The sequence below is a fragment of the Netta rufina genome (assembly GCF_964035555.1).
Source record: "Netta rufina genome assembly, chromosome: 15".
Taxonomy (NCBI): domain Eukaryota; kingdom Metazoa; phylum Chordata; class Aves; order Anseriformes; family Anatidae; genus Netta; species Netta rufina.
Window position 1 is genome coordinate 10,244,599 of NC_140138.1, and position 15,608 is coordinate 10,260,206.

At 39.2% G+C, this 15,608-nt stretch overlaps 1 protein-coding gene across 3 annotated transcripts; it reads left to right on the forward strand.

Annotated features, from left to right (window-relative positions):
- The first annotated feature begins 8 nt into the window (after positions 1 to 8).
- LYRM1 (LYR motif containing 1) lies at positions 9 to 13,670 on the forward strand. 3 transcript variants are annotated; one of them, XM_084295704.1, is made up of 5 exons: positions 32 to 165; positions 7,186 to 7,344; positions 8,392 to 8,484; positions 10,173 to 10,328; positions 10,880 to 13,670. In XM_084295704.1, exons 2-4 carry the CDS (start codon positions 7,186 to 7,188, stop codon positions 10,287 to 10,289), a joined length of 369 nt encoding a protein of 122 aa, XP_084151830.1. In that variant the 5' UTR covers positions 32 to 165; the 3' UTR covers positions 10,290 to 10,328; positions 10,880 to 13,670. The 3 variants fall into 3 exon arrangements, with proteins under 3 accessions (XP_084151831.1, XP_084151830.1, XP_084151829.1); XM_084295705.1 differs by lacking the exon at positions 10,880 to 13,670 and having other exon boundaries at positions 9 to 50; positions 10,173 to 10,846; XM_084295703.1 differs by lacking the exon at positions 10,880 to 13,670 and having other exon boundaries at positions 10,173 to 10,846.
- Positions 13,671 to 15,608: the final 1,938 nt, after the last annotated feature.

Here is a 15,608-nt window from a genome sequence, read left to right on the forward strand (position 1 = left end):
GCTGGCGGCGCGGCGCGACGTAAGGCTGCGTGCCCGACGCCGCACGCACGGTGAGGGCAGGGAGGGCGAGGCGCAGCCCACCGCCGGAGCGCCGCGGGGGTGGAGAGGGGCCGAGCCGCCGCGGGGAGGGTGCGGAGAGGGGTGGCGGAGAGCCGAGGCGTGGAGGTAAAGGGAGGGGGAAAAGGGGGGAAGGAGGCGCGGGGGAGAAGGCGGAGGGGAGGGGGAAAGGGGAGGTTTGGGGTGCTGCCCCCCCCCCTCCCAGCTGCACGCGTTGGTTGCGCCCCGGCCGGCAGGGGGCATGGGGTGCCCCGCCTGCAGCGCCCCCCGGCGGCCGGGCGGGGGGGGGGTGGAGGGAGGGGGCGGCCGCCGCCATTTTGTGGCTGGGGCTGGCCCGGCCCTGGCAGCGCTTGGGGCTGGGTTGGAGGTGTCCCTGCCCAGGGCAGGGGGTAACTGGGGATCTTTAAGGTCCCTTCCAGCCCGAACCGTTCTGTGATTGTGTGATTTGAGCATTGGCAGCGCCAGGCACAGTCAAGCTCCACAGCACCCCTTACCCCACCGGTTTCCTCCCCTGCCCAGCTCCCTGCAGAGTGCTGGAGTGGCTGCAGTGTCATGTCCAAGATAGACCAGGGTGTCCTCCATCCCTTGCACCACCTGCCCTGAGTGTCCTTTCCCAAAAACATGAGGGCACTCAGACAGGTGTTGCTGTGCACAGCTGTGTTTCAGTGCCCCAGGTGCAGCCCATGAGGCAGAAGGGCCCAAAACCAATCCATATGCCAACCCAGGACAGTCAAATGCAAATACTGTTGATACTTAGCAAAACTTAAGAATTTGAATGGAATTCATACACTTGATTTCCAAAAAGCAAATATTTTTTTTCAAAATATGTCCTGCTATAGTTCTCAAATTACAACTAAAAATCTTTAGTAGCATATGTGTGGAAGCCTTTGCACAACGGTGTTTGGAAACTGAAGCACAACGTTCATAAATGCACCAAGGAATGAAAGGAGAAAGGGGGCAGGGAGGATTGTTCCTCTGCTGGCATTAATATTTATACCTGTTCTCGAGTTTGGGAGCGGTTCCAGTGCTGGGAAATACTTGTATTCATATACTCAGTTGCATTTGGCTTAAAGCCAATGTATGAATAAGGTGCATAAACATATGCTGGGTTTTCTGTCTATGTTGCTATATTTTTGTATGCATCAATAATATTATATAAGGAAGGCCATTCAAGGATAGCTGAGACTTTTATTTTCTCTGCTAAATTTGTTGCACTGCATTAAAACCTCTTTCTCTGTTTATGACTAATAAAGAAATAAGCACGAGGAGAAAACATTTTTAAATATGAAATTATGAGTGACAGGGTTGCATGACACTAGAGACAAGTTCATATTGCTTTAGGATTTACCTGGAAACTACATGCCTTTTAACAGAAAATTAATGAGTATTTAAAGCAATTTTTTCTGCTTTAAATCCTCCTCTCCACAGTCTAAATCAGCATTTGTATTTCCTTCCTGAGGCTACTGAAGCACAAGAGGCACCCCCAGAGTGAGAGTATGTCTACAAAATCCAGATAATGCCTCAACAGCCTCAGACTAAGAGAATGAAAACTCTGTGATCTACGGGAAGTAGTTAAGGGTTTCTACTTTCATTTATTCAAATGAAGATAATGTTATAGAATCCTAATTTTCTGCACTTTCACCTACTTGAAATTACATGGGAAAACCGGTGATAAAACCCAAGCCCTTCCTTTTACTATATAATTATATTCTTTTTGCATTTGGTTTCCTTTTTCTGATCAAAAGGCTGCTCCATGTGTAGGAGAAAGCTTAAAAGAGATCCAAGTTCAGTCAAAAATCCCAGGCATGAATAGAATGGTGGAGTTCTCATCCCAGCTGTTCAACAGCATAAGTACAAAGACTTAGGCTAGTTAAGAGGTGTTTAGTGTTTCAGATCACTTCAATTTGCCAACAGAAAGATACTAGCATAACAAAATGTAAAACCATTTGAAAGTCACCTTGTTTCCTGATACCATTACTGAACAACTTGTTTCAATAACTTTTTCACCAAACCTGCTTAGATTTTTGACCATAGCATGTAGGTGGAAACAATGAGAAATACTTGGAATGAAATTAATCCTTAATGGAAATTTCTTGAAATGTAAAGGTTTTGCATCACTGGTAAAAATGAGAATGTAACATCATCATGGAAGAACACGATCTTTCATTTTAGTTTGTTGTTGTTCACCATGTGAAGTTTAGTTTGTTATTCACCGTGGAATACTTTAGCTGTGATTGAATGGAATAGTTTAGCTGTAATTGAAGCTTCACTGTGATTTGGTTTTGTCTGAATCAAAAAAATAAAAAAGGAACAAATATTGGATCAAAAATGAAAATCAAACAAAGTTGCCACTTTGCTAACTACAGAATGCATCCACATGTGGTCAAATGTTTGCAGCATACTAGCTGCTAAAAGCCACTATGTCTTTGATTTGAGTAGAAGAAGATTAAATTACTTTTGTGGAAAGTGGATTTTTAAATTTAGTATCTCTGGAAGGTAGCGACCTGCACAGCTATCACAGGAGTCTGTGACCCCTTACAACTCACGGTGCCAGCTGTTGTCCCTTAAGAGCAGCGGACTTGCTTTGGCAAACTTGCACAAAACATGAATACGGGTTACTGACCTGCAGTTGCTGTGGATATCTGTGAAATGAGTGATTGATTATCTGTTGCATTAGCTTAGTTAAGTGGTATAATTTAGCTATGCAATTTAGCTATGCAATTTTTTGCATCTCTTCAAATAAAAGTTAGCCAAAGGGTACATTTGAAAATACGAGGTAGAGATTCTCATACGGGCTGAAGCTGAGCATGTTCTATACTATAATGTCACTACGTTGTGCTTTTGAGTTATGTTACTTATTTCCGTAAGCAGTCAGCCCAGCAGTCTGTCTTGTCTTTAGGAGTCCTTGACAGTAGCAACCTAGCTCTCAAATTGAAATTGTGTTGGTCCTAAATAAAACACTTCACAGCTGAGAAGTTCAAATGTGCTTTTCAAATGCTTCCACACAGGGTTCTTTTCCACCTTCTTCTCCCCTGAGCAAATGTGGTTCCAGCATCAGCACTAAGCATCTGTGTGTTACTAATGCATGCCCTAGTTAACTGGGATGTAAAAGAAGAGATAAAATGTTTTAGAATATCCTTTTCTCCATGGGCTATTACTTTCATCCTTTGTTTCCTACAATCCTTTATACACTCACTGCTGGCAGATTTGATGTTTAAATTGAGTAGCTAATAACTGACTTGAAAGGATGAAATAAAATAGACTTACAACTTCAGCAGAGGAGCTGTGCAGGTAGGAGGAAGGTGCTGGACATGCATTCTTAGCCAAGCATCCATCGCTGGGAAGCAGCTCTAATTTAGGTGCTCGTATATGAGTATTTGGTATCTATGCAGCTTGCCCTCTGTCCTATCTTCGTTTTGACTCTGCACTGTTGGGGTCACCTTATTGTGCCTCTGACAGATTCCTTCCCTTTTTTTTTTTTTTAATAAACTTTTAATGTGAATTCTATGCAAACCTGCAAATACCAAAAGAAGACAGGTGTTTCACTGATTATTCAGATCATTGAACTTTTGCCTAAACCATCCAAAAAACCAAAGGCATGTATATTTGTTTCCTGAAAGATGAACTCGCTATTGCATTTTATAGTCTAAAGGACTATTTGTTTTAATTAACACAAAAAAAATTTGCATTTTCGTCATGCAGTAACTCATTAAGTGCTCAAGCCTCCTTTGCAGGTTTGGATACAATGGGATGTTTCATGTGCTTGATCTGCATGCTGATAACAGGGGTTTGCATGTAGATCAAAAGAACGATACAACGCTGCATTGTCAGAGCTCTGCCTCAGCATCCAGCAGATGCTTGCTTGGAAGCCAACACTTGGCTTATTTCCAAAGGCTTAATTCTAGCAATCAGCTCAAAACCAGGGTGCCACTTTTCCCATTGATATGTTTGTGCATGCAGACCTACCTTTGACCTCTCCCTGTTTGTTTTGTTGCAGTAAACACCTGAGATTTGCTCAGCTAATACAATAGCCCTGTACTTCTTGACAAAAACGCCTGTGGTTAACATCTGTGGGCTGAATTTTGCCATGAAATGAAGGGTGGTAGAAGTTAAACAACGGGTGTGACTACCACAAGATGAATGTTAGTGGGAAAGTGGTGTAACATCCACTTAGCATTCCAGAGATGTGAAATATAATTATGATTTAAATGCCAAGATGAGTAAGTAAGAGGACATGAAAGCTTCCCTTATCTTCCTTTCTGTCCCACTCAGAGTCATTTTGCACACCCACAAAACTAATACAAGTAGCGTCACTTGATGAAATTGCACCTAATACGTGACTTGTACCGTCACTTACGTTTCTGGCCGTGTGGGCTCTGTTTATACCAAGGAAAATGATTTCAGTTTCTTTTACGATGTTCCATGTTGAAAATAATTTTGCTTTCTCAGTGGCATTACTCCATGTTTACACTCTGAGATCAGAGTCTGACCCATGCTTTGAATGTCATCCACTTTACTCTCATCCTTGCCCATGATAGTGAGGGGGTGGAGAGGATAGTGAGGGTGAGCTCCTCACACCTTCATTTCTGTATCTCTGCAGGAATGGTTTATGAGCAGGTCTGTATTGTAGAAATTGTTGACTAGAATCACCTATGGGAGCAGCTGGTTGCTGAGTATACCTGGAAATCTGCTTAATGTGTTCTACATCATCTATCATATGCAGGAAGGAGAAGCAACCATGCAAAACTGCAGCCGGTATCTCAATGAGGGGCTGTGCAGCCCTGTATCCATTCCAACGCTGAGAAATGAAAGAAAGGAAAAAGTAAATTCAAGGTGGAGAAGCAGAAGCAACCCGTGGGGATTTAAAAAAAAAAAAAGTTTTAGTCAAAATCCAAAAGCAGTAGGTGTGATTACAGCTCCGAGCTAAGGGCATGTATGGCCCTGAGCTGTGCCTCAGAAATTGTCTGATGCATAGGTCAGAGTTTAATCCTGGATTCTAGACTTATTTTCCCCTGAAATTATTCCTGTTATTTTTGCTTTATGGATTACATGAGAACCTAAGCTCAAATTCTCCAGTTCAGAACTCCTTTTTAGTAACTGTCATCAGGGAACAAAGAGCATTAGCAGCAATGCCAGAGGTGACACCCTCGAATGAAAGCAACGGGGTGAGGCCAGGAGGGGCTGGAGGTGAGGCCATGATCTGGGACTCGGCTTGTGCCAGGTCAGCCCTTGTAACTGAGCTGTTCATTCTCTGGAAAATAACGCACTCAGCAGAGGGAAGCGATGATTTTTCAGATACAAGTGCATGCATAGCTTTGAGTATGACTATTTATTTATTTATTTATTTATTTGCCTGAAACGGAGCTGTAGAGTGGATACAGCGAAGCATTCATTCCAAAGTGTTTGATGAGTTGGGACTACCTATCTTCTTTATTGCAGATATTTGTTTCCTAAACATTTGCTAGAAATAATTTCTGCTGGGTAGGAAGGATCATTTTTATATGTGGGGAAAATATACGATTGGTTAAACGTTTTAAAATATGAATACAAACATGTTCTGTCTTAAGAACCAGATAAAAATAGTTTTACATCTATACTTCTTCAGGTCCACAATGGAGTTCATGAAACAAGCCTTTAGATCATGGCAATGCTTAAGACAAAAAGGGCTAGGAGTTAAAAGTTTGGATTTCTTAGCAAAAAAACTGTGAGCCAAATCCGGTCTTCAGGTTAGCATCTGTAACCAAATTTGGTAAGGGAAAGATCGTGTGAACGTGTGAAGCAACAGGAGGGCTGTGCTGCAATATTACCTGAAGGGTGGCTGCAGCCCCTTGAGAGCTCTATGGCCTGATTCAAAACCCTCTCGTGCTTTCCACAGTAACAGGAGTTCCCACAGACTGCAGGGAGATAAATACCAAGTTGTGAAAGTTTTGCAGATTTTCTGTACCACTAAGGCAGAGAGTGCTTCCTCCAGAGGACAGCTCAGACTGAATTACCCTGCTCCAAACTTCAGAGGAGCTATTTCCAGTGCACAGGTCTGATTGCAGGGTAGCTTTAGCCACAGTAACCAGAGCTCCAGGTTGGCAAATGGATCCTGAGACCTTCAGATGTCCTCTCCCTGACTCTTGTTCCTCATTGCACCCATACACTTACTCACTTTGCAGTCCTGCTGCGTTTTCCTTTTGGACAGTAAGGTGCCTTTGACAATTCCTAAAGCAGAAGTCATGGTTTCAGCAAATCTAACCCACGTGGAGTAGAATCTGACTCTGGGGAAGAAGCGGTCTTGCTAATCCAGCAGTGCATTTGTCTCTAGGATGTTTCTGGTCTGGGATGAAGTCATGGCACTGGTTCCAGGACAAAGTACTCATTTACATAGAATGAGAATAGGATTTCACTTTTGATTTCTGATAAAGATTCCCAGCACACCTGGAGGCTGATTCGGGGGCTCAGCAAGCAGTCAGCTCTCTGAAAATCAAGACAATCAGGACTTTCCTAAATCTGCAGGTAGTCTGCCTCTGTTGCAGTGCTTAGATAACATTGCTTTCATCACCTTTTCATCACATCAAACTCCGGCTGAATCGTTACTACATACTGTAATGGTATCATGAACAAGCTTCTCGGCACCTGACACCGATACTGGTTTCCAGCAATATTGTAGTGGTTTTATCACGTACTGTATTCACAGGTCTCAAGGCACTTTGCAAAGACAGGGTCAGCATTGTTACACTAGAAAAGGGGACACTTGGTAAGAGTTTCGGTGACTTGCCCAATGTCTGTTGCAAAATAGCAGGGAAACAAAATCTGGCCATTCTGGAACCAGGACTCTGATTCAGCAAAGCACTACAGCAGGTGCTTAACTTTGAGCAGGAGCTCAAGCTGTTTGAATGGAGGCAGATTTAAGTATTAGTTTAAATGCTTTAATGGACTGAGTCTTCAGCTTTCATCAGCTCATTATTGCTTACAGCTATTTCAGTTCTTCTCATAAGACACAGCAGACCTTTAGATGGTGGAAATATTTTTGCACTAATTCAATTGTGTGAAAAACTAGGTTTGGTGGCCTTTTTAACAGCCCAAGTGTTCATGTATACATTTGGACTTTTGTGTTATTTTCTTTGTTTGTTTGTTTTTTAGATGACACCCGTTACTCGACAAGAAGTTCTTGGCCTTTACCGCAAGATATTCCGGATAGCCAAAAAATGGCAATCAGCATCAGGACAGGTAGAAGAAACTCTTAAAGAGAAAGATTACATTAAGAATGAAGCCAAAACATTGTTCCGAAAAAACAAAGATGTAAGTTGGTGTCCTTATAGATTTGACTTTCTGAATGATTCTTTTTTTGTGCTTTGTATTCTCTTAGTGACTGGATGCTGAGTTATGAATTTAAGAATGATTTCCCCAAATTTCCTTCACCAGAAATGCTGGTATAAACACATTATAAGGTATATTTGAGTTATAGTTTATTATTTCAGGGGTGAAATTTAATAAGAAAACTCACACCATTTCAGATCTTTAACTACTACAGAAGGCTAAAAGGTCTGGAGCTTTCATTAAAAAGCTCCAAGAAAAAGAAGTTAATTCCAAAGATACTGCCCATGTAATTGAAGCACCTTTTGATCTTTTAGAAAGCTAGCAAAGTGTATCATTACCCATGCAAAGGCAAGTTGTGCTCAGTAGCATCTTATACTTGTTTTTCTCATTTCAAAGCAGCAATTATTGGCACTTTTCATAAAAGTCTCATTTATTTTTTCTTAAGGACATTTCAAAATTCTTTCAAAAGGGTCAGAACAGACTACATGGTAGTCAGATGTCCTTTTTGTAATCCAAGGTCATAATATTCTTTTATATCCCATTTCAGTGTGGGACTAAATTCCACTGATGCAAAAATAAAAACTAATTTAAGTCCTAATTAACACTATATTTTTGACTTCAAAGGGATTTTCTCAATGGAATGATAACAGAATGTAGCCCAAAGAGTCTCTTTTTCTCCTCTAGCTACCTTGCAGTGTGATGAATGAGTGAGTATGTTTTTTCATGGATGTAATGGTAGTTTATACGTGTATTGCTTCTACAGATAAAATACCATGTTTGGGTAAAACCCTCCTTTCATATCATACTGTCAGTTCTGACAACCTCTAGGCCTTTAATGCCTAGAACTATTGTGTCATGGCAAAGGCTAATGTTAAATTTTATGGATGTGCAAAATAAAATCATTGTATCCTTGGGATTGCCCAAAAGCAAGTCATGTGGCTGTGCCACATTATTTATACTTGAGTTTCCAACTGCTAGTTGTTGTACTTGTACAAAAAAAATATATATTTTTTTAACTCTAAATCTTAGGTAACAGATCCAAAGTTGATTAAGCAGTGCATAGAAGAATGTGAGGCAAGAATAGAAATTGGACTTCATTATAACATCCCCTACCCAAGACCTGTGAGTATAAATCTATTCACAAAGACTTCATCAGTATCCACTTAGCTCTCACCTGACAATAAAATCGTAAGTTCATACTAGTGTCAGCACACTGCATTTTTAGATAAGCTTGTATTTAAACACTGTGCTAAATCAGAACCATATAAGCTAACTACATTGAAACATTCTCCATTTCTTTTCTCACTTCAAGTTCTCACTTTAATTCCTACTTAGGGAGTCAAAACCTAAATGTAGTTGTCTGAGTTAAACTCCAAGGGACTGTGACTATTAGGCAGCCTTGACTGACCAATGACTTGTAGGAAAAAAAGGTAACAGAATCAAATCCATTTGATCATCTTTCTACATAATTAAAAGAGAATAAAACAGATTCAAAATATTTCATTACATCTGCCATAGATGTAATAACTTTCATAGCCTATACTACTTGTAACTGTTCTCCCTGACATAAATCGGGTCTTATAAAAACACCTTCCTATCTTGCTGATTCTTTTCACCTGTTCCTAGAGAAAAACCTGCCTTAGATTAGTGAAACTGCTGGAAGTTGTAACAGTATCTTCTATTGCACCATGCAATATTGGTTCCTCATTGTCCAGTCATTTCCGTCTGTATTACCTTATGCTGTATCCCACAGAGACTTCCTTCCTACTCCTCTTAATTAGTTTCCATTTTCACATCTATAGTTTCATTATTGAGCTGGTCATGGTACAAATTAATCTATGTCTTTATCAGATGCTTGCATAGAATAGGCATTTTTAGCATCTCTTTCATACGTGGCTCACTCTTTTGCTCCAGTATACAGAACAACAATGCACACCTGGCAAGCTGTGCTCCTAGAAACAGGCATCAAAACATAAGCTCTGCAGCAGCTCCTAAATCTTAAAGGATCAGTCCTATATCATCACTCTCACATAAACTGGGTGATCATTGTTTTTCAGATTCTAGAAATGTCTGTTGCTGGTTTAGTCAGTAATTTTACTACTATTTGCACCTAAACAGCTGTCTTAAAGGGTGATAGTTTCAGCAACAATAGCATCTGACTGCTAACACCTACATTTTTTCAATTGCTTATGGGGGGATATAGCTGCAAGACTCCTACTCCCAGTCTTAAAAAGTATAAAGACTTTGTCAATCAAAAGAAAAACCTGTCACCTATCGAGCCTTCTGCTTGTAGAATCAATGACATTGAGTGTGCATTTGAATATAGTATATATAATTCTGACAATAAGAAGGCAGTCTTTCAATACACACAGCTTGGGGTTATTTTGTAGCTTGCTAGCTGGGTATGAGTAAAGCTTTAAGAATTGTGCTCAGAAATGTATAGGGTTTTCTGGGTCTTGCTGTGCTGGAGTAGTGCCAGCAGTCATATTTCAACATCTCAAACTGAAGAACAGAGTTACTAAAGCTTAAAATATATAGGATTTTAATAAAAACAATGTTTAAGGCCTCAAAGTCATGCTATTAATCGCTCTTCAGAGAATTCTCTGCCTAGAAATCTAAAAACCTGGTTTAAGACAGTGCAGTTACCCTCTCCAAAGTGTGAGAAAAGTATTTAAAGCTCAAAGAAATCTAACGTGTATATATGCTATTTTGCTTTGATTTTATTTTTTTGTTGGTGGTGGTGGTTTTGGTGTTTTTTTTTTTAGGTAGTTTCTCCATTCGCACCTAACTGATGGGATTTTCTTTTCCAGATTCATCTGCCTCCTATGGGTCTTGCCCATAAACAAGGCCGTACATTTCGACAGCAGGAAAAGTTGAGGAAGATTTCTAAGCCAATATACCTGAAATCCCATGATGAAATTTCATAACCCATCACTGGACTGTGATGTGTTTGGACTGTAATTCAGGTGATTTTTGTGCACAACTGTGAACAAAGCTGTTTTGGTCACTTGCTCCCACATTTTCTGAGGCCAGAAAGATAACTGATGTAATGCATATGATGGATAAGGTTGGTCTAATACTATTCAACCATTGATTCATCAATAAAAGTAGCACTTCTCAAGGAGTGAGGTGTGATACGAAGATTACTTTGGCATCAGGACAAATTACAGCAGTTTTACAGATTTGTTAATCTGTAGCAGGGTTCTTTGGAGGTTTGAGGATTATATATGTTCAATTTTGAGTTAAGGCAGTGCCTTGCGTCAGCAAAAAGCAAGAAAGTCCGGGAGAATAAGGCGGGTCACAGTGCCTCAAGAGCTTATGAATTCAAGTGGGAATGTGGTGACTGCCACATGCAGCTGCACTCCTTCCTCTCCTGTTCCTGCTGTGCCTGTTGTCCCTAGAGAAATGTGCTGGTTTCATAGTGCCCTTATGGTGAAGTGTATTTTCTAAGGGAACAGGAGCAAAGAGACAGCAGAAATGCCACCATTTGTTTTTTTCCTTTTTGCAAACTGCACAGGAATGGTGTGGAGCCTCTATGTCTGCTTCACCTTCCTTTGGAGAGGGCATGGAGATGAAATGCAAAGCTTGGAATCCCATTACACAACTAAGAGCAAAACATTCCAGTGTTGGATTCCTCATGTTCTCATGTATGAACTGACTGAAAACTTTCCCTTAAGGGTATCGCTGCAGAAGCAAACTTAAGGTAATTAATCTTCCCTGTGCATTTTTACATGCTTAGTCTTTCAACAAAATCAGCACCGTGGCTTTCTCAGCAATTATGTTCACGTTAAGTTTTTTACTGATGACATACAGAACACAATGACAGTTCTTCCCCCAAGAATGTACTTACAAGAGTGGAAAAAAAAAAACAGGCAGATGAGAAAGTACAAGGAAACAATGAGAAGAGCTAGTCAGCATGACAGGTACTGGCTAGTCCAATTTCTGACTACCTTTTATGGCTCCAGTCCACAAAGGTATCTATTCCCATATAATTATTTCCTTAGAATGCCTTATGTGGGAAGTACTTTGCACTGAACATGTTAAATGCCATTGTTTTGCCTGTCAGTGGGAGCTTTGCAAATTTACTGATGCAAAGAAAACACAAAACTCATTTAACCTAGGAAGAGGAGGGTTAAGTCAGAGACAGTAAAAATAACATTATGTGCTGCTTAGTCCTTCACTGAAAGAACTCTCAAACAATCTTTTCCTGTCCTTAGTTCTTATACATCAATGTGGAGATATGCCAGCTGAACCAAAGCAATCCTTGTAGAGACAAGGGTTTTGAAAGAAAGCTTAGGCTTATTCTTTGTCATGAAACTATGACTTTAATCTTTTTAATTTTTAAAATTTATGTGGCTAATGAAGATACTGATGCTGTGACTCATCAGACATACAGTCATGTAAATAAGCAGTCTAAATTGACTGTCTGTGTTATAATCACAACTCTTTCCTGAGTGAGCATCCATCCTTAAAATGGACATTTTACACGAAATTGAAAATAACAGTATGAATTTAAGTTTATTTCTGAAGGGAAATATAAATATTCAATTTTTTAAAAGGCTCAAGTAGACTACAGAAACTCAGATGAGTATCCAACTTGTTCAACTGAAAATCCAGTTAAAGTTGAACTTCTGTAATAGCATCACATTATTTAAGATGCTTTTAAATGCTAAACAGCCTATTAATTTTCCAAAGTAAGTGTTTGAGAAATGATTAACTACTGACTGATCCTCATCACTTTCTAGCACCAGGAGGCAAAGACTGAAATTCATTAAAACCTCAGGCTGTTCAGCTAAAGGAAGGACTACATCAACTCTATTGTCAAGGCTGGAGAGCAAAGCCATTCTTTCACAGCTCAAGTTAAACACTGTATGAGGCAAGAGAACCAGTCTCAAACAAGAGTCCTTTGTTTTTGAGGTCAAAGGTTGGCAGATGTCTCAACTGGTACTCCTTTAAATTCCAAAGACCACGTAACTTCTGTCAATAAGTATTCCTACACATTAATTTTAATTGCAAAAAGATGCTGCACTGAAATGCCTCTGAGTTCTTAAGAGTTTATCACGCACTGGATTCAGTCAGTGTACACTCTTTCCTGTACTTCCTTAACTCCTCTTACTCTCCTTCCAGTAAATACTGTCTCTTTCCAATTTATCATGCTAGTCAGGAGATGCTTTAGAATAATAACCTGTCAGATTAATTGGATATTCTTTAGAAATAAAACCTGAGTCAGCTTCCTAAACTCTCCTGCAAGGTAACTAGTAGACAATGCATGGGTGATTTGTTGACAGGACATGTGGCCTTGAATATCCAAATTATATCTCTTCCCTGGAAATCCTCTCCCTAACTCCATCATTTGAAAGGTTACAACAAATGCAGCCGAGCACTTATAAACCCAAGCTTAACACTACAATCATTTAAGATCATTATGCAATGATCATTTAAGCAGATGTCAGATTTGGAACCTGAATATGCCCACTTAATATTTTCTAGGGGTGAAGAAATTCTGATTAAGTTGCCACAGTGACCCAATCTATACCAAGTGAAGTATCACAAAACAGTTTAAGAAGGAATCAGTCATCTGATACATCTTCCTAGTAATGCAAGTTTGTTCCTGTAATCCCATTTAGATCTGGAGAAAAAAAGGCAACCTCACTCTTGTGGGGCCCTACTACAAGTCTGTCAGAACTGATATCAGTAATATCCCGCTTTTATCCACAAATAGGACAGTCACTTATTCGATCATACCTATGAATTCAATGTCAAGCATACTAATTACAGGAGAGACCTGCACCTTTTCCTATTTTCTCTAATTGGATTCTAGCTTACAGGAACCTGTCAGTAGAAGAGTTTGGGGCCTTTATATTGTCTTTTTGCCTTCTCATTGTATATTTTTCTCTTTTAGCAGCCCAACAGTGTTAAAATCAGATGTGATCCTTCCTATTTCTGAAACAGCTTTTGTGCAGACAAGGTGTAAGAAAAGTTTGCATTTCCTGAGAAAATGTACTAACCTAACCTGTCTTACAGCATCCCCAGCTGAAAGTCTATCTGCTCTTTTTAAGGAACGAATCTCTCTTGTTCTGTAATGCCTGTATACTGCATTTTTTTCCATCTGCTTTGAGTTATTAGTAAGGCTGAGAATTTATGATTTGTAATAATTACAGGTTGGGTTTGTGTGTGTGTGTGTGGTTTGTTTAATAAGAGTTTCTAATTGAGAAAGGGAAATCTTAAGTCTTAAGTCAAGAATTCTATTACTACTGCTACAAGGAATTTCATATGTCCTTTTTTTTTCCTTTTTATAATGAGATTAAAGTTGGTCCAACTAAGAGTTGGGTTGCCTTTTTTTTTTTTTTTTTTTGAATGCATCTCAGCCAAGAAAGGTTGTGAAGTCTAATGTCTGGACAGTGAGTGTATCATTCTTCAGGAAGGCGCAGACAGTGCTCAATAAAAAGTTGGGAAGTTCATTTTCAAGAATCAAAAGAATCACAGAAAAATATCTCTAACAGAGTAAATTCCACTGCTTTATCTCTAATAGTAAGGGCAGCCCAGGAAATCACATACCTCTTCAAGACTTCAGTATTCATCAGCTAAAGCAATTCAGCTGTACCTGATCCCTGGCAAAGGGGGACATAGCAAATGATAGATAAATGAACCCTCTCTTAAGGACTTCTCTCTTATTTAGATATTTTGGTCACATCTACAAAACCTTGAATTACATCTTTAAATATGTTCTAAGAGATGCCTTAATCTCAAATCTAAACATTAACACAGAAGAAACATTTAGAATATCAACGCAGCCTTTGTACACAATATAGTAGCAAAGCCACTGTAACAAGTAACAAGACCCAAAGCTGTGTCATTTAAATAACTATCAGCTAGTGTTTGTTCACGAAAAGACAGTAAAAAGAAACCCACACAACAGACTCCATATTTTTCAATGGTTCAAAAGTAATTGATCTCAAAAAAATATAATTCAGCTAGCATACACTACTGAATCTGGCTTTTAATTTATAATGGCTTACTTTAGAGGACTGTTTACAGAACTAGCATTATCCAAAGGAGGAGGGAGAAACTCAGTCCTAAAATTTTAACTTCTCTCACATCAAGTGATCAGAGTCAGTTACATGCATAAGCTCAAATGTAAAAAGAAAGCTCCTTTCAAGAGCAGTGACTCAACTGACTGATCCACAAGGAAAGATCTACAGCCAGGTCCAGGCTCCTTGGACTATGTGCAAACAGGCTAGTGACTGATTTGTTTTATCTGATGTCACAGTGACCTAATCAGTGATCTGATAATCACAACAATTAGATGCAGCCATTCAAAAGTATCATAATTACCACTTTGTTTAAATATGTACTAAATTTCAGTTAGTTTTAATGATATGAAAAGTAGAAACTGTCCATGTTACTTTTATGAAAACTAAGAAAGGATTATGTTTCTAAAGGAGAAATTTTAATTAATCTTAATCTTAATTTACTTATAGAACTTCTGAAATATAGTTCTCATCTCAAAAATGATGTCATTGTAGGTGACCATGTAACATTCATATACAACAAATTTTATCTTTGCTGTAGGTGTCAAACATAATTTCATCTGAATTGTTACGGGTAGTTTCTCCCTATCAGTAAGTTGAAAGACCTGTATGCCTCTGTTCCCTTTATTAAAACAAATATCCATTAAGTGTTCTTGCTGATATCTTTGCTCTAGTCACCATGTAGCAATCATGATGCACTGAATGCCTGCATACTGTACTACTTATGAGGCATCAGATAGGGTACATACATAAAGATACTGTACTAATTACCTATGGATTTCATTATGTAGAACACTGTACAACATACCTGTAATACTTCTTACTACTTCTTGCTTACCTGTGTGTTGCCATTCTTAAACGTTGCTATTTCGTGAATAGCTATATAAAACAAACCAGTGGTTAATAGAACAATAATGAACACTTTTGTCCTGTAACAGCTAAGCATGACACAACAGATAAGTTCCTAGTAGTATCACTGTAGCAAGATACTAGGAATTGCTGAATTAAAGCTACTTCTCTGACTTTGTGAGGCTTCAAGCAAGTCATTAAAATGCTGCAATTTGGGCAACAAAAAAAAAAAAATACAAGACCTGAAATTAGTGGATGTTTATGCGTTTGTTTTGTTTTGTTTTTAAATGTTTGTCTTGATCTTTGTGTTTCCCTTATACTGTGTGTACAAAAAGTCTAATGATCCATCTTTAGTACCATCTTGGC

What these genes read in the sequence shown, in the direction of transcription:
- LYRM1 (XM_084295705.1), top strand. Translation starts at nt 7,186, where the DNA reads ATGACACCCGTTACTCGACAAGAAGTTCTTGGCCTTTACCGCAAGATA. An exon ending in TGTTCCGAAAAAACAAAGAT is followed by an intron (nt 7,345 to 8,391) that starts GTAAGTTGGTGT and finishes TCTAAATCTTAG; the next exon opens with GTAACAGATCCAAAGTTGAT. An exon ending in ACATCCCCTACCCAAGACCT is followed by an intron (nt 8,485 to 10,172) that starts GTGAGTATAAAT and finishes TTTCTTTTCCAG; the next exon opens with ATTCATCTGCCTCCTATGGG.